This window comes from Achroia grisella, unplaced genomic scaffold (assembly GCF_030625045.1).
Source record: "Achroia grisella isolate CSIRO2021 unplaced genomic scaffold, CSIRO_AGI_Agris_v1 utg628, whole genome shotgun sequence".
Lineage (NCBI taxonomy): Eukaryota > Metazoa > Arthropoda > Insecta > Lepidoptera > Pyralidae > Achroia > Achroia grisella.
The window spans coordinates 260392-279597 of record NW_026712968.1 but is presented as its reverse complement, the minus strand read 5'-3'; the positions used below and the strand labels follow the sequence as shown (position 1 = coordinate 279597).

Here is a 19206-nt window from a genome sequence, read left to right as displayed (position 1 = left end):
GTTCCAAGTAAAGCAAAGTTTGTGTTGTGGGTACTAGACAACTGATATAAATATTTAGATATTTTTGTAAATAAATATACAATATACAAAGAAAACGCACAGACCGATATAAAGAAACTTACTCGCGAATACAAATGTTTGTATCGTGCGAGGAATCGAGCCCGCGACCATTGGAAGTAAACCGGTGGGCGTCGGTGGTCTACGGTTTACGCTACACCACCGACGCCGTGACATGACGTGACGACAAGACACCGTGACAAACCGTGGCGGGACGCTAGTTCAGTATAAGAAAGTAGATGCCTGTATTTGTCTCTTTTTCTGTTTATTTCTACTAAACTGCACAACGGATTTTGATACAGCTTTTACTAGGCAGACCTCAGTCTCACCTATTTCATCGACAAAGCTTGCTTCGTAAGCTGTGCTTTTTTTGATATAATGATAAATTCCTAAAAAATTATCACGTTGATTGCCAGAGGCAACAGCTTGGAAATCAACATTGCTAGCTATGGGGTCATCGGTCCACATTACTAACATTCTCTTTCCCCATATGCGATGATATCGAGGAAAAATGAAATATAAATTTATTATTATGATAACTACGACCTTTTTCATATACGATGTACTGCCGTACAAAGCAAGGGCGCTTGATTAGTTATAAAGTATAATAATATCTTAAATAATCTATGATAATTTAGTGCTATATATTCGCAAAGATATCAAATAGTCATACATACACAGATTCGCAACCAGTACTTAAAGATATCAAAATTCCAACAATATTCCGGTGTGATTTATTAACTCAAATTTAAAAAATAATACGGTAAGATTTTTAATATTTTATACATTATTATTTTTAATTAATAAATTAGTCCCAATTTTTCTGATAAAATATTGCTCCCGTCGCCCGTTGCGCTAACGGTATACACTGGCGAGGACCATGGACGATGGTAGGATGAGCATGAAGCCAGGAACCAAGAATTAACGGCAATGGTTTCCAAGTGTTTCCTCTATTAGGTTGACCTGAAATGATACATTGGTATCAATGGGCCCTTACTGCTATAGCGCCCACATTCATTTAATATTTCGTTGACTCCCCTTCCGATCGATCCCCCGTACAATTCAAATGTAGATCGAAATTACGATGGCCTCAGCGGAGGTTTGAAACCATAGTGGTTCTCTCGGACTAAAGTATCCATCAAGCAGAAGTTTGACTTCAGCCGTTCCATTTGTCCTCCCTTCGGTTTGAAGTGGCATCTGCACTCGCCCGTTTTCGGGTGAAACTGTAAAGGCCAGGCCAACAGCATTAGAGTAAGTTGTATAACATAGGAAAATTAAACTTGAACTGCCAACTACGATATAATTCGTAGATCGCATTCTTTAATATTAAATACAATAATTATTTATTTATTTCTCCTCACAAACATTGTACAACCACACATTAGGAACAGATACATTTAGTATTTTATATAATACATTACATAAATTTATTATTAAATACATATAATCATGGTAAACAGTTACCCATTTATATATTGTTTATAACTTCTTATTGCACCTCTAAAGTAAAACACTAAATAAAACAGAATATACCAGTATGTAAGGTTCAAAAGACGATCTCATCGCTTAAGCGATAACTTCCAAATAACTTTTGAATAGAGGAGAAAAGACTGAATGTGGTAGATGGCGCATGACGGAATTAATAAACAGAAATAATAATAGCATATATATAATATAATGTAGATATATATATATACATATAAAATATAGGTACACAGTAACTATGCAATTTACAATTAAGAAGGAGACAATTTAATAGAAAGGAGGGATAGTAGAAAGAAAATTTATTGACAGAGATAATGTGATTATTTATATATTACTTTCAGATTTGGGTGCCGACGCGACATATAGCAAATATTAAATATAAAATGGATAACAGTAGCAGTCAAAAAGTTAATAAACGTACTAACGGTAAGTAATTGGTTAATTTGTTTACTACTAAGGTAGAATTTGTGGGTACCTTTTTACTTGGAGACAAGTAAGCCCTCATGGAGACCAGCCCGCCCCAGAGAAGATGATGCCTTATCTCGGCGGCTGAAATAGTTAGGATCAATTTTAATATACCATATTATTTTTATTGCCAGGTGTCGCTGAATCAAGTACATACTTATGTGTAATATGTGACATAACAGTTCCAAATATATATTGGAAATCACACAATGACAGCTTGAAACACAAAACATGTTTAGAAATAGCAAATGTATCAATGCAGAGAGTTAGAAAAAACATGTTCGCAGTACCACCACATTATTCAACCAGTGACTCTAATTACTATTTCTGTGGCGCTTGCGCAGTTCCCATCGCTGTTACTGAGAAAATTTATCACACATCAACAAAAGAACACGCTGATGCAGTTAAACATGACGAGTTGTTATCCAACTTACTTGATATATACAAAAACAAAAGTAAACTGAGCAATAACGATACTACAATATCTACAGTGCATGTGCATGCTAAAAATAAAAATAACAATACAACAGAAGTTAATAGAACAAAAGATAGAAACCAAGTCATAAAAGTTAAGCCAGATAACAATGTATGTGCTATTAATATTACAAGTGAAGATAACAATAAAAATAGAGAGTTATATGTATTGAAGGAACATATTGATTATGTTAATGAAAAACTTGAGGCACAGGCTTATCTTTACATATTAAAAAACAAATATTTAAATATATCTATAGACAGTTCTTTGTTACAAATAGATATTCGTAATTTTAATGGAATAAATATGTACCCAAAGTATAAGAAATGGAGGTGCTTATTATGTGGGGATTGGTTGAATACAGAAGCTGATATTGTAACGCATTGTCAGAATAGAAATCATATAAAAAATATAACGGGTCCTTTACGTGATAAACAATGTATAAGAAAAATTGATGCGGAGGTAAGTTCCACATATATATTTTGTTTTTAATTAATTAAATTTGGTCCATGTGACGGTATGTGTTAATGTACATTATTTATATGGTACCGGGTCTTAACATAGAGAGTGGTAAATAACTTTATTTACCATGAAATTATTCATGTTAAGACCCAGTTAATAATATAAATAATAAAGCTGTTACATTTTTGTCAAAAGGAACAGCATCTTTTCTCCGGTCCCTATATCCATCCAGTCTCATATGAAATTCCTGACCATTCCGCATGACATGTCCAAGATAATTTGCCGTACCAGTTACATAAACAAATACATCCTTACTAATATTATAAATGCCATAGTAACTCTGTATGTCTGTCTCTCGCTTTCACGTCAAAACTACTGAACCGATTTAAATGAAATTTGGTACACAGATAGTCTGGACCCTGAGAAAGGACATAGGCTACTTGTAAATGCGAAAAAAGGATTATAAGGGGTTGAAAGTGGGGATGAAAGATTGTATGAAAGAATAGTCGTTTTGAAGCTAAAAGCTGGAAACTTATTTTTGAGGCTGTTGATTAAATTTGACATTCAAAGTTTGTACAAATTTTACCCTTAAGGAGATAAAATATCATATGTGCTATAATTTAAAAATATATTATATAAATTGGGGGATATATAATGATAAGTGTGATGCAGACGAAATCGCGCGGGGCAACTTGTATTATATATAATAGTATAATTCTATATTGAAATGTTTATATGTTCACAGATACAAGCTAATAATGATTTTTATCATTGCATTATTTGTAACAAACGCATGCACGAGGCGTTGATAGATTATCACATTGTCGCCGAGGATCATATAATGAGAGTTGAACAATCATTGATTTATAAGATGGATCCTACGTGTTACAGTATTACATGTAGAATTTGCGAGTTGTCCATGTACGTTTACAATTTCGCTAGCCACGAGAAAAGAAAAGAGCATTTAATGAATTTGAATATTAGAAGGGCCTAAAATTCAACAAACATATGAGTTTATCAGCAAAGAATATAAACATATGTACTTATATGCCTAGTTACAATGCTAAAAGAAAATAACAACCTTGTCATTTGTAGTTGAAGAATTTGCATGTAATATATGATTTTAAATATATTTTTCACCTAACTGCAATATAAACATGTAAACAGATTTCATTTCTATAGTGTTCACTTATTTGTTATTTATGTCTTCTTGTATGTAAGTTGTTATCGACATATCGGCTCGTTAGCCACAGCTCCACGTCTTTACTGTGCGGCGCTTGCGCAGGGAATCCCGCCTCTGTTGCGCACGGCGGCCCGTGTACGCTCGGCTCGAGACGATAGATAATAAACTGCTATTGTTTCCACATACACTACAATATCTTCATACATTCCGGCTGCTACAAAGTAACATGAGCGGTACAACCACAGCTGCTAAATGCACCTATGCATAAAAATATGTAGGTAGTGCATAATTTTCGAAATGTTTCAAGGTATATTTCCAGTCATATAAAGTCAATTATACTACAACTAGCTTGAACAAATCACAAATTTAATTACTTTTGCTACAAACGTTGATATTGTAATATTGACATGAAATTGTAATAAATACATCCAGTTATTTGATTGTTTTTTTTATGATTTTATCTTTTGTAAGAATTTCATACATATTTAATATTACTTAATTCCTCGCACGGCACAAACATTTGTATTCATGAGTATGATTGTTTGTATCGGACTGGGTGTATCCTATGTATAATATGTATATATTTACAAAAAAAAACTATCCATGTATATGTATCAGGTATCTAGTACCCATAACACAAGCTCTAGTTAGCTACAGTTATTGTAGTTATAAATTAAGATAACTTTAGAATATCAGAATCTGCCTGACTTCGATAATCTGGTCAACAACCGATCCCCGCGCCGGCATAGGTCTTCAATGAGTAATTGAATTATTTTATTCGATTACGTTATCGAATAATCGCTATATCGATTAATTTCGGTAAATCTGTAATTTTTTTAAATTTATAAATCATACATTTGATTGATGATATGTATTTTAAGTAACATTGTAATCATCATCATCATCATCATCGCAGCCCGGAAGATGTCCACTGCTAGACATAGGCCTCCCCCAAAGATCTCCACGACGATCGGTCCTGCGCTGCTCGCATCCAATGCCTACCAGCGATCTTAACCAGATCGTCGGTCCACCTTGCTCCCACTCGAGGACTTTACTGCCCCAACGACCATCTGTCCTACGAGCTATGTGCCCTGCTCATTGTCACTTCAGAGTACGCAATTTTTCGGGTTATGTCGGTCACTCTGGTTCTTCTGCGGATCTCCTCATTCGATCACGCAGAGTAACTCCGAGCATAGCCCTCTCCATTGCCCTCTGAGTGACTCTGAGCTTGTTGATGGGGCCCATAGTTAGCGACCACGTCTCTGTTCCGTAAGTCATCACTGGCAACACACATTGGTCGTAAACCTTCGTCTTGAGACACTGCGGAAATTTGGACGAAAAGAATTGTAATAATTGTAAAATAATATATAATAAAACTTTTAAAATAAGTAAAGTGCCTTAACAATTGCATTTAACTATATTATTAGTTACTTTTTCTATATATAAACATGACACTGTTATAAAGTTTGTTATCGTTGTGTTAAACTCTAGGTCAACGAAGTTGTCAATATGTTACCGTTAGCGGGCACCACTAGTTTAATAAATAAACAATTTTTATAAACATAACTAGCAAGTTAACAATTAATTGAAGCTAGCAACACAGTCCTTGGACTTTCCGTTAACGTGGATTAGATTTTTTCGAATTCTTTATCATTCAATATTATATATCAAGTAATCTATTGCTTATTGATAAATGTATACGTTTATTGTGAACATTGTTTTCTATATACTTACATATTATAAACAATGCTACGTAGCATCTGTCTGTATATTGGAGATAATCTCAAAAACTACTGAATGGATTTTCATACGATTTTCATCTAACAGCAGAGTGCTTCCTGGTGAATATAAGTATAGATAGCTAATAGAATGGTTACATAACGTGTCTCAATTAGGCTCCGCCCCTATCCGATATTATCCGAAACTTTTATTTCGGATTCGGTTACGGTTACGGAGCTCCTTAACATCCCTGCTACCAATAATACTATATATTATTATTATATAAATAAATTGGAGTGTTTGTTTTTAATATTGAAATAACCGTTTTTTACGACAGTCATATGAATATAAATGCGGTGCGTACACCAAAATAACATTTTTGTCTGTCTGTTGGTCTGTTTGTTCCGGGTAATCTCTGAAATGGTTTGACTGATTTTGACGGGACTTTTGGCAGGTAGCTGATGTAATAAGGTGTAACTTAGGCTACTTTTATTTTAGAAAAAATCTTTTACTTTAGAAAAATAAAGTTAAATTCCACGCGGACGAAGTCGCAGGTACAGTTAGTATCATATATAATCTATATTACATGTGTGATATATAATAATCGCAAAGATATGAAATAGCTGTGTACATAGATTCAGAATCAGTGCTTAAAAATACCAAAATTCCAACAATATTGCGATATTTTTTACTTATTTCAACAAGTGCTAAGTTTTATTAAATTATTTGTTGCTTAAAATATCAACAATATTTTGGTAAGATTTATTTCATTATTTATTCCTTATAATTTCCACGATATTTCTGTAATATTTATTCATTAATATTTTAATAATATTCTTATAATATTGATTACTTAATGTTTCAAAAATATTCCGGGAATATTTTTAAATTTACATCCAGTGGAGGATGATAAGATGAGCATGAGGTCAGGTCAGTTAGCCCCTCGTGACAAATTCACCAAGAATATATCATGTTGATTTCAAGGGGGAACACTGTGGAGGTCAACCTGACATGGTACATTGCTAGCAATAAGATCACCAGTCCACATTACTAACAATCTCCTTTCCCCCAGCCAGGTCAGTTGACATGTGATGAATTCACCAGAAATTAACGGGAATGGTGGATTGATAAATATAGATTTGTGATTATAAATTGTCATAAACAATAAAATAATTTTAGAAATCGTCAATTGAATTGAGCAGAGCATGGGCATTTCTCTAATAATATTACTAATAACTTCAGTTTTTTTGTCAAACAACTAAATTTATTTAATAATTTAAATACTTTCGGTAAATTATTGCTCGATTCCGTAGCTTCCAAATGTTGCCATTTTAAGTCAAACTGAGTCATTGTTAGCAATGTACAATACATTGCTAACAGTGATCATAGGTATGATAGCAGTGAGTATACTGGCAAAATAATTGTACTATTTATTGTACATTAGTAAGGTTATTTGATAGTGTCATAGTGTGCTACATGGTTTAGGGGCCGTTCAAGTATTAGGTAATTTTAGATAACATGGGGTGTAGGGGAGTCTAGATGACGTAATAACGCGTATATTCGATGTAGACTGACTTTATACTCAACTGGAGTGGCAGAAGTGTTGACAGAACTATTACTAAGTGTAGGCACACTAGCAATGACCCCGCGTATTGCTAACAAGCACCATTCCAAATTGATTTCCTGGTCAAATTCAAACGGGAATTGTAATTACGACGGCGTGTGTAGATGTTCGAACCTCTAGCAGTGCTCTCAGACTAAAGTCCTATGTGGCAGAGTGGATATGGCCTTCAGCTGCTCCATAAGCCCTTCTTTTGGTTTGGAGTGCCATCTACACTTGCTCCCTATCGTCGGATGAAGCTGTAAAGGCCAGGCCAATAACATTGGCGTAGTTATGCTGCATAATATAGAAAAATTAAACGCCGACTCCCAACTTTGAGTATACTCGTATGTCGCGTTTTTTAATATTTATTCATAGTAAATAGGTACCCCTTACATATATTGTTTATGTTCAATTATTTCTATATTATTTTCAGGTTTGGATATTACCGACATATAGCAAGTAGTAAATACAGAATGGGTGGTAACGGTAGTAGTCAAAAGGGTAAACAAACAGTAATTGGTTAATTTATTCTCTACTATACCTTAGTATTTGTAGATACCATTTTTTTACTTGAAGAAAAGGAAATCCTTGTGGAGGGTATCGCTCTTAGGGAGATAAGAAGGTAGAAGGTACTGTCGACGGCCTCGGTGGTCTAGCGGTTTAGTACACTGCCTTACTTCAGATGGACACGGGTTCCATTCCTCACACGGCACAAACATTTGTATTCATGAGTACGACTGTTTGTATCGGTCTGGGAGTTTTCTATGCATATTATGTATGTATTTATTAAAAAAATATTTATGTATTTGTATCAGTTGTCTAGAACCCATAACACAAGCCAGCCGGCCCTAACTTAACCAGAGAAATTTGGGTCCAGATGGCGCTGTATGAATTGTCCTGAGATTATTATTATTATTATCATCTTACTCTACAATCGAAACATTTAACAAAGCAATCTGCTTCGCGGCTGAAATACGACCGACGCAGACGGCTTATACAGTCTTCAAATTAAATATACCAATTTTTTTTTCAGTTCACTTTGAAACATACTTTTGTATAATATGTAACATAAAAGTTCCAAATATATATTGGAAATTACACAATGACAGCTTGAAACACAAAACATGTTTAGAAATAGCAAATGTATCAATGCGGAGAGTTACAAAAAACATGTTAGCAGTACCACCAAAGATATCAAAAAGTGTCTCTAATTACTATTTCTGTGAAGCTTGCGCCGTTCCGATCGCTGTTGATGGGAAAATATATCACATATCATCAAAAAGACACGCTGATTCAGTTAAATATGACGAGTTGTTAACCCACTTACTTAAAATATACAATAACAAAAGTAATTTTCGCAATACCGACATTAAAATATCAATATTGTACACAAATAACGATGCAACTGATACAAGACAACAAACAAGAAATTTTAAGTTCTGGCTTAAAAAAGTTAATATTACAAGTGAAGATAACATTAAAGATAAAGAGTTATCTATATTGAAGGAACATATTGATTATATTAATATCATGACTCTTGAGTCAAAGGCTTATTTTTACATATTAAAAAACAAATATTTACATGTAGCTATTGTCGATCATTGCTTTCATATAGATATTCGTGATTTTAATGGAATAAGTGGGAATTCTAATAGGAATTGGAGGTGCTTATTATGTGAGGAATGGTTTAATACAGAAGCTGATATAACAGTACATTGTCAGAATACAAATCATTTAAAAAACATAACGAGCCCTTTATGTAATAAACAATGTTTAAGAAAATGCAATGCGGGGGTAAGTTCCATAGATATATTTTGTTTTTATTAATTAAAATTGATCCATCTGACGGTATGTGTTAATGTACATTATTTACATATATTAGTAATCGGGTCTCAACCTACAGAGAGGTAAATAACTTTATTTACCAAAAAATATTCATGTTAAAACCCAGTACAAGCTGGTGGTCGTTATTCTCGCAAATTTGAATTTTTAAATTAATCTGTATTATTGTAATAATGTACAACATTTATTTGAAAAGAATACGAGCTGAGCTTCTTGTCAGTTCTTCCCATCTCAAAATCATTCCGAACTGACGGTAGATTGGACATTTCATAAGAGTCTGTAATAGACTTACATGAATAAAGATACTTTGACTTTGAAATTTGAATATGAATACATTATTTATATTCTGAACCTAGAGAGAGGTAAATAACTTTATTTACCAAAAAATATTCGTGTTAAGACCACGACAAGCATTTTTATCAATAAGAATTAATGTAAACAGTAGGCGTAACCGGAAGAGAGTATCTTTTCTTCGGTTACTTTTTTCCATCCACTTTCATATTAAAAACCTTTAAATCAAAGTCCTCAGGCTCCTCTTGACGTGTCCAAGTTAATTTGTCGTACCTATCAGTTACATAAATAAATACATTTCTAATATAAACATTTCAATATCCACAGACACAACCAAATAAACATTTTTTCCATTGCATTGTTTGTAATGTAATCATGTCAGATAATGCGGAGGCGAATAGTCACATTGACAGTCCCTTACATATAGTGACCATCAACCGATCATTGATTTATATAAACAATGTTAAGAGCGACATCATTAAATGTAAAGTGTGTTTGGAGAACATGGACAATCACGATTTTATTAGTCACGAAAATGACGAACAGCATATAAAGAATTTGGAAATTAAAAGGGTGACCAAAACGGATGATGATTAGAGGAGTTTATCACCAAGAAAGGTAAACATTTATGTGGCAGATTTACTGAGAACACTGCACTGAAACACTGTAGGCTAGTTACAATGTTAAAAGAAAATAACAACCTCGTCATTCGGGGTTGCATCATTTACTTGTAATATATGATTGTAAATATATGTATCGACAATACTAAGTAAGATTATAGACTTGTGTCATGTCATACATACGTTAATAGTGTCCTTCTAGGACAATAGACACTGTCAGTCTCCAGTCAATCACGCCGTCAGTATATCTGTCGTGAGTAAGGTCTGTCATTGAGAGTGTATGATTTCGTTGATTTTGGGTGACTTGGCCACAAGCTGTTGAAGGAAAGTGACGTTTGTTATATTTTAATTATTAAATCATAAATGATCTAAGTAATCGTTGTTTCATTTCTGAGATAAGAGTACTGACTCTCATATGTAAACAGATTTCTTCTTACCATCTGGCTGATACAAAGGAACATGATGTAAATATGAGCGGTACAGCTATAGCTACTAAATGTATGCGTTAAAATAGGTCGTAATTTCCAAAATGATTTAAGACATATTTCCAGTCATACAAAGTCAATTGTACTACAACTAGATGATTCCGCAAACGTTGTTTTGACATATATATTAAAATCGCTTTTAAAAAATAGGGGTTGTTTATAGAAGGTTGAAAATATAAGGTTTAAAAAATATTAGGTGTGGACAACCCTTACCATTTAGTGGTCCGAAAAACAGACAGTAGCCGGTAGATGTATTGAATATGTACATATAAAATATCATAAAAATCAGTCAAGCCGCTTCAGAGGAGTTCAGACTGTGACACGATAATTTTATACAAGTATAAGATGTAAAAGTTGTGCCTTTACCATTTTTTCTATATATTATCGAGCCTTGTCTGTGTACCCTTTAACGAAGGTCTCGTCGTTTTGGTCGTATCGTTTTGTTTTATCTAGTTGTGATTTATTCAACGCATTTGATGTAATGGAGTTGATTTAAAAATCATTTTTACTGTACTGGTATAATATTGACGAAATCTGTATAAAGTTTATTAGGTTCATTAGATTGCAGATAGAAATCTAATTTATTTCGAATTGATATTTTAAATTTATTAATTTTATAACCAGTCAAGTCTCTATTTTATATTTTAATTTATTCAATTTCATTTACGTGATTTGGGAAAATTACTATTTGACCACAGTGATCAGAGGGAAGGTTATTTATTACTATTTTATCTAAATACTCACTGCTGTTAAATATGTTATCCAAACACGTAACAGATGTAGCTGTGATACGAGTGGGTTTGTGGAAGACACTACTCAAGTCAAAAGATTAAAATAAACTTATTAATTTAGTTTTTGTGGTACTATGTGATAAAATATCAACATTAAAATTACCATAAACTATATTATTTGTTAATAAAAATTACTCTTTTTAAAACATCCCCAATCAACTCTTAAATTAAATTATAATCACTATTTGGAGGTCTATATACATTACTTAATTTTTTCTAGTCCCACTCTGGAAATTTCAATACAACACTCAACGGAAAGATTAACAATATGACAACGTTATTTTATTTTTATATTATTTTTCACCATTATCATAGAACCTCCTCTATTTACTATCTTTTTATTAAAGCAGCTGACAATATTATAATTGTTTAAGCTGAACATCATATTGAGCCAGTGTTATTTTTTTCTAAAGACAATTGAACAAATTCTTTTAATAATTCATAGCCGAGAAAACTTGGTCTTGGTCAACAATTTTCGATTCTGATAGCTTTTCCTTTATCTTTTTGAACATTTTAAATCTGCAGACATGTTTAAAGTATTGCAAATAAAATGATTCTTATTAGAATCAGTATTTACGTAGGTATGTCAATATATTCATTGTTATTAATATTAGAATTCGTATAAATATGTACAAATACTACTAATTGGATTAATGCATCCCGTTATATGATTTATAATGGGGTCATGTATGTATATTGTAAGCTAGTAAACTAGCAAACATTTTTTTTTCATTTTTTAGGTAGATAAAATTTATCTTCAGCCATACAAAAGTTTGTAACGAATTTGTTATTATAAAAAAATAAAAAGTCTTTATGACGACATGTTATATACCTATTATAAATTAAATTATTAATATAATATACAACTTATTTTGTTCAATGGTCAGAGAACGATATTACATTTCGTTAATGATAATTCCTCTTATATCATATGACGCCATTTTTTTTATCAATATGTCCTGATTGACATGATCTTTTCGTGATTATTTTCTTATCAGTGTTAGTAATTAAAGTATTAAGAAAATTATATATAGCTAAGTTAATGTTTTTATGTATTTCTTCGAAAACCATTTTGCTCATTAGCGAGTATTTTATATTTTTCTGAATAGGAGAGAAGGTTATTATAAATTACTATCTGAAATTCTTTTGCAAATATTGTGATGAGAGCTACAGGTCTATCACAATCTAAATTTTTCCTTCAAAACTAATCACCTTTTTATCAAAGTTCATCCACCGTACTCCCCGGAACTTGCACCAACAGATTACCATTTTTTTCGAAATTTGGATAACTTCTTGCAAGGGAACAAATTCAACTCCGATGGGACAGTCCAAAGCGCCTTCAATGATTTTATTGATTCCCGTCCGAATGTTTTTTTTTAGTAAAGGGATCAATGAACTACCTAAGAGATGGCAAAAGTGCATAAATAGCAATGTTACCTACATACTTATTTATATACATCCACATATTAATTATATATGATTAAATAAATAAATAATATTTTGAAACAATCGACTTTAGGCAAATCCCTTACAAAACGAAATCGAAACAATTAACAGAGCAATCTGCCTGGCGACTGAAATAGTTACAGTTTTACAATCTTCAATTTCAATATACCATTTTAATTTTTTTTAACAGGTGTCGCTGAATCAAGTACATACTTATGTATAATATGTGACGTAACAGTTCCAAATATACATTGGAAATCACACAATGACAGCTTGAAACACAAAACATGTTTAGAAATAGCAAATGTATCAATACAGAGAGCTAGAGAAAACATGTTCACAGTACTACCAAATTATTCAACCAGTGACTCTAGTTACAATTTCTGTGGCGCGTGCGCAGTTTCCATTGACGCTAATTATAAAATATATCACACATCAACAAAAGAACACGCTGATGCAGTTAAACATGACGAGTTGTTATCCAACTTATTTGATATATACAAAAACAAAAGTAAACTTAGCAAAATCGATACTACAATATCTACAGTACATGTGCTTGTTAATAATAAAAATAACAATACAACAGAAGTTAATAGTAGAAACCAAGTAAAAAAGTTAGTCCACATAACAAAGTACCTGCTATTACTATGACAAGTGAAGATGAAGAGTTATCTGTATTGCAGCAACATATTAATTATATTAATTATACTAATCATATGAATCAACTTAAGTCACAATCTTATCTTTACATATTAGAAAACAAATATTTACATGTAGTTTTTGACTTCTTTTTCTATCAAGTAGATATTCGTAATTTTAATGGAATAACGAGGAATTATAATATAAATTGGAGGTGTTTATTATGTGACATTATGCTGAATAAAGAAGCTGATATAGTGGTACATTGTCAGAATATGAACCATATAAAATATATAACGGGCCCTATATATAATGCACAATGTATAAGAAAATTTGCGAGGGTAAGTTCCAGAGATATATTTTGTTTTTATTTAAACTTTGTACATCGGACGGTATGTGTTAATATATATTATTTATTCTCTCAACCTACAGAAAGGCAAATAACGTATTTACAAAAAAATATTCATTTTATGACACGGTACATGTGTTTTTGTCAATAGGAATTCATGTAAACAGTAGGTGTAACCGGAAGAGAGTATCTTTTCTTTGGTCACTTTTTTCCACCCACATTCATATTAAAAACCTTTAATCAAAGTCCTCACGCTCCTCTTGACGTGTCCAAGTAGTAGTTTGTTGTATCATTACATAAACAAATACTAATTTCTAATATAAACATTTCAGTATCCACAAGTACAAACAAATATTGAATCTTTTCATTGCATTGTTTGTAACATACTCATATCAGGTGAAGTGGCGATGGTTAATCACGTAGACAATAATCTACATAAATTGGCCGTTAACCGATCATTGATTTATACGAAGAATCCTAAGACAGGCATAATTACATGTTGTGCGTGTATGGAGAACCTGACAGATCCCTATCTCCCTAATCATGAATACAGGGAAATGCATTTAAGGAATTTGAAAATTAGAAGGCAAACCTCAATGTAAGTAGCAGATGATGAATATTAGAGGGACCTACAATTCCGCAAACATACGAGTTTATCATCAAGAAATATAAACATTTATGCGGCAGATTTACTGAGCACACTGCGCGGGAACACTGTAGGTTAGTTACAATGTTAAAAGAAAATAACAACCTCGTCATTCGGGATTGCATCATTTACTTGTAATATATGATTGTAAATATATGTATCGACAATACTAAGTAAGATTATAGCCTTGTGTCATGTCATACATACGTTGATAGTGTCATTCTAGGACAATAGACACTGTCAGTCTCCAGTCAATCACGCCGTCAGTATATATTTCGTGAATAAGATCTGTTATTGGGAGTGGTTGATTTCGTTGATTATGGGTGACTTGGGCACGAGCTGTTGAAGAGTGACGTTTGTTATATTTTAATTATTAAATCATAAATTTATCTCTGTAATCGTTGTTTCATTTCTGAGATAAGAGTATTGAGTCTCATATGTAAACAGATTTCTTTTTACCATCCGGCTGATACAAAGGAACATGATGTGAATATGAGCGGTACAGCTATAGCTGCTAAATGTATGAGTAAAAATATGTAATGCGTAATTTCCAAAACGATTCAAGACATATTTCCAGTCTTACAAAGTCGCCGTCGACCGCAACTGCTGGCTGTGCCGCGCGGGGCCACACACTTACTAGGCAAAGCACCGGTCACAAGAGCACTGCGTACATTGAATCATATAACGGAGCAAATAGATCTATTTTCTTGTTCTCTGAATGAGTTCACGAAGATCGCTTTATTTATTATAAGTTATAAATAATTTAAAAAATAATGTTTGCTGCACTATTGTATTAGGCTAAGACCTGTAAAAATAGATGTAAGTGTGGAAAAATAAATAAATAAATAAATAAATAAAAATTGTACTACAACTATGTGACCCCGCAAACGTTGTTTTGCCATATATATTAAAATCGCTTTTAAAAAATAAGGGTTGTTTATAGATAATGAAAATTAATAAATATGATAATGTACCTAATGTTTAAAATGCATTAAGGATGGACAACCATTACCATTTAGGGGTCCGAATAACAGACAGTAGCCGATTCGCAGATGTATTGAATAAGCACATATAAAATTTCATAAAAATCAGTCGAGTCGTTTCATAGGAGTATGGTAACTAAGATTGTGACACGACAATTTTATATAAGTACTATTACTGTACCCGCGACTTCGTCCGCGAAAATAGTAACCTTGACAAAATAATGAAAAAAATATTTAATGACCTAAACCAATAAAATCTAAATGAAAAAGTTTCATCGTTTCATTCAAAAAGTCCCGTCAAAATCGGTCTAGCTATTTCAGAGATTAGCCGGAACAAACAGACAGACAGACAAAAATTGTAAAAAATGTTATATTGGTGTATGTATCGTATTTATATAGATCCTTTTACTATAACTTACCAGAAAGTTTCAATGTTGCAGTAATAATTTCAACGTGTTTCTACTATGGCTTACCTTTTAATATTGCTGCGGATGATATAAAAAATCGTGGTAAATATCAAAGGGCATACAACAACCCATATCATCCCGAGGACGACGGTATTTTGGACGTTTCTGACGAGGACGGGGACAATCTGAATTACGGCAGTCGGCTCGAGTTGACTGATGTTGAGCGATTACCTGCTGAAATAAAGAAATTGAAGGTCAACGGTAGATATTACGAGATCGTCAGCAGTTCCAAATACAAGGATTCAAACAGTGATCAATGATTTGCGACATCTACACAGCTGTAAATTTGAAATTACAAATAGACAGTTGACTGTTATTTATATGTATGTATATAAATGTTGGTCCGAGGAGTAGAAATAATAGAATTTCTGCGCGTTACGAATTTTACAAGAAATTTCTAATATTCAGCAAGAAATATTAGTTGTTCCTCATTCTAGTGTTTAATTCACTTCAATGGTCAGAGAACGATATTACATTTCGTTAATGATAATTCCTCTTATATCATATGACGCCATTTTTTTTATCAATATGTCCTGATTGACATGATCTTTTCGTGATTATTTTCTTATCAGTGTTAGTAATTAAAGTATTAAGAAAATTATATATAGCTAAGTTAATGTTTTTATGTATTTCTTCGAAAACCATTTTGCTCATTAGCGAGTATTTTATATTTTTCTGAATAGAGAGAAGGTTATTATAAATTACTATCTGAAATTCTTTTGCAAATATTGTGATGAGAGCTACAGGTCTATCACAATCTAAATTTTTCCTTCAAAACTAATCACCTTTTAATCAAAGTTCATCCACCGTACTCCCCGGACCTTGCTCCAACAGATTACCATTTTTTTCGAAATTTGAATAACTTCTTGCAAGGGATCAACTCCAATGGGGCAATCCAAAGCGCCTTCGAAGATTTTATTGATTCCCGTCCGAATGTTTTTTTTAGTAAAAGGATCATCTGCCTATGAGTTGGCAAAAGTGCATAAATAGCAATGTTACCTACATACTTATTTATATACATCCACATATTAATTATATATGATTAAATAAATAAATAATATTTTGAAACAATCGACTTTAGGCAAATCCCTTACAAAACGAAATCGAAACAATTAACAGAGCAATCTGCCTGGCGACTGAAATAGTTACAGTTTTACAATCTTCAATTTCAATATACCATTTTAATTTTTTTTTAACAGGTGTCGCTGAATCAAGTACATACTTATGTATAATATGTGACGTAACAGTTCCAAATATACATTGGAAATCACACAATGACAGCTTGAAACACAAAACATGTTTAGAAATAGCAAATGTATCAATACAGAGAGCTAGAGAAAACATGTTCACAGTACTACCAAATTATTCAACCAGTGACTCTAGTTACAATTTCTGTGGCGCGTGCGCAGTTTCCATTGACGCTAATTATAAAATATATCACACATCAACAAAAGAACACGCTGATGCAGTTAAACATGACGAGTTGTTATCCAACTTATTTGATATATACAAAAACAAAAGTAAACTTAGCAAAATCGATACTACAATATCTACAGTACATGTGCTTGTTAATAATAAAAATAACAATACAACAGAAGTTAATAGTAGAAACCAAGTAAAAAAAGTTAGTCCACATAACAAAGTACCTGCTATTACTATGACAAGTGAAGATGAAGAGTTATCTGTATTGCAGCAACATATTAATTATATTAATTATACTAATCATATGAATCAACTTAAGTCACAATCTTATCTTTACATATTAGAAAACAAATATTTACATGTAGTTATTGACTTCTTTTTCTATCAAGTACATATTCGTAATTTTAATGGAATAACGAGGAATTATAATGTAAATTGGAGGTGTTTATTATGTGACATTATGCTGAATAAAGAAGCTGATATAGTGGTACATTGTCAGAATATGAACCATATAAAATATATAACGGGCCCTATATATAATGCACAATGTATAAGAAAATTTGCGAGGGTAAGTTCCAGAGATATATTTTGTTTTTATTTAAAATTTGTACATCTGACGGTATATGTTAATATATATTATTTATTCTCTCAACCTACAGAAAGGCAAATAACGTATTTACAAAAAAATATTCATTTTATGACACGGTACATGTGTTTTTGTCAATAGGAATTCATGTAAACAGTAGGTGTAACCGGAAGAGAGTATCTTTTCTTTGGTCACTTTTTTCCACCAACTTTCATATTAAAAACCTTTAATCAAAGTCCTCACGCTCCTCTTGACGTGTCCAAGATAATTTGTTGTATTATTACATAAACAAATACTAATTTCTGATATAAACATTTCAGTATCCACAAGTACAAACAAATATTGAATCTTTTCATTGCATTGTTTGTAACATACTCATATCAGGTGAAGTGGCGATGGTTAATCACGTAGACAATAATCTACATAAATTGGCCGTTAACCGATCATTGATTTATACGAAGAATCCTAAGACAGGCATAATTACATGTTGTGCGTGTATGGAGAACCTGACAGATCCCTATCTCCCTAATCATGAATACAGGGAAATGCATTTAAGGAATTTGAAAATTAGAAGGCAAACCTCAATGTAAGTAGCAGATGATGAATATTAGAGGGACCTACAATTCCGCAAACATACGAGTTTATCATCAAGAAATATAAACATTTATGCGGCAGATTTACTGAGCACACTGCGCGGGAACACTGTAGGTTAGTTACAATGTTAAAAGAAAATAACAACCTCGTCATTCGGGATTGCATCATTTACTTGTAATATATGATTGTAAATATATGTATCGACAATACTAAGTAAGATTATAGCCTTGTGTCATGTCATACATACGTTGATAGTGTCATTCTAGGACAATAGACACTGTCAGTCTCCAGTCAATCACGCCGTCAGTATATATTTCGTGAATAAGATCTGTTATTGGGAGTGGTTGATTTCGTTGATTATGGGTGACTTGGGCACGAGCTGTTGAAGAGTGACGTTTGTTATATTTTAATTATTAAATCATAAATTTATCTCTGTAATCGTTGTTTCATTTCTGAGATAAGAGTATTGAGTCTCATATGTAAACAGATTTCTTTTTACCATCCGGCTGATACAAAGGAACATGATGTGAATATGAGCGGTACAGCTATAGCTGCTAAATGTATGAGTAAAAATATGTAATGCGTAATTTCCAAAA

General features: G+C 32.4%; 3 protein-coding genes across 3 annotated transcripts; all 3 read left to right on the top strand.

Moving 5' to 3' along the window:
- Window positions 1–743: 743 nt before the first annotated feature.
- On the top strand, window positions 744–2786 carry LOC131849045 (uncharacterized). The gene is made up of 4 exons (XM_059199032.1): window positions 744–820; window positions 1884–1968; window positions 2142–2689; window positions 2763–2786. Exons 2-4 carry the CDS (start codon window positions 1926–1928, stop codon window positions 2784–2786), a joined length of 615 nt encoding a protein of 204 aa, XP_059055015.1. The 5' UTR covers window positions 744–820; window positions 1884–1925.
- Window positions 2650–4083, top strand: LOC131849005 (uncharacterized). The gene is made up of 2 exons (XM_059198976.1): window positions 2650–2944; window positions 3690–4083. The coding sequence occupies exons 1-2, from the start codon at window positions 2789–2791 to the stop codon at window positions 3936–3938; spliced, it is 405 nt and encodes a 134-aa protein (XP_059054959.1). The 5' UTR covers window positions 2650–2788; the 3' UTR covers window positions 3939–4083.
- A 13136-nt stretch (window positions 4084–17219) lies between these two features.
- LOC131849004 (uncharacterized) lies at window positions 17220–18983 on the top strand. The gene is made up of 2 exons (XM_059198975.1): window positions 17220–17998; window positions 18337–18983. The coding sequence occupies exons 1-2, from the start codon at window positions 17351–17353 to the stop codon at window positions 18604–18606; spliced, it is 918 nt and encodes a 305-aa protein (XP_059054958.1). The 5' UTR covers window positions 17220–17350; the 3' UTR covers window positions 18607–18983.
- Window positions 18984–19206: the final 223 nt, after the last annotated feature.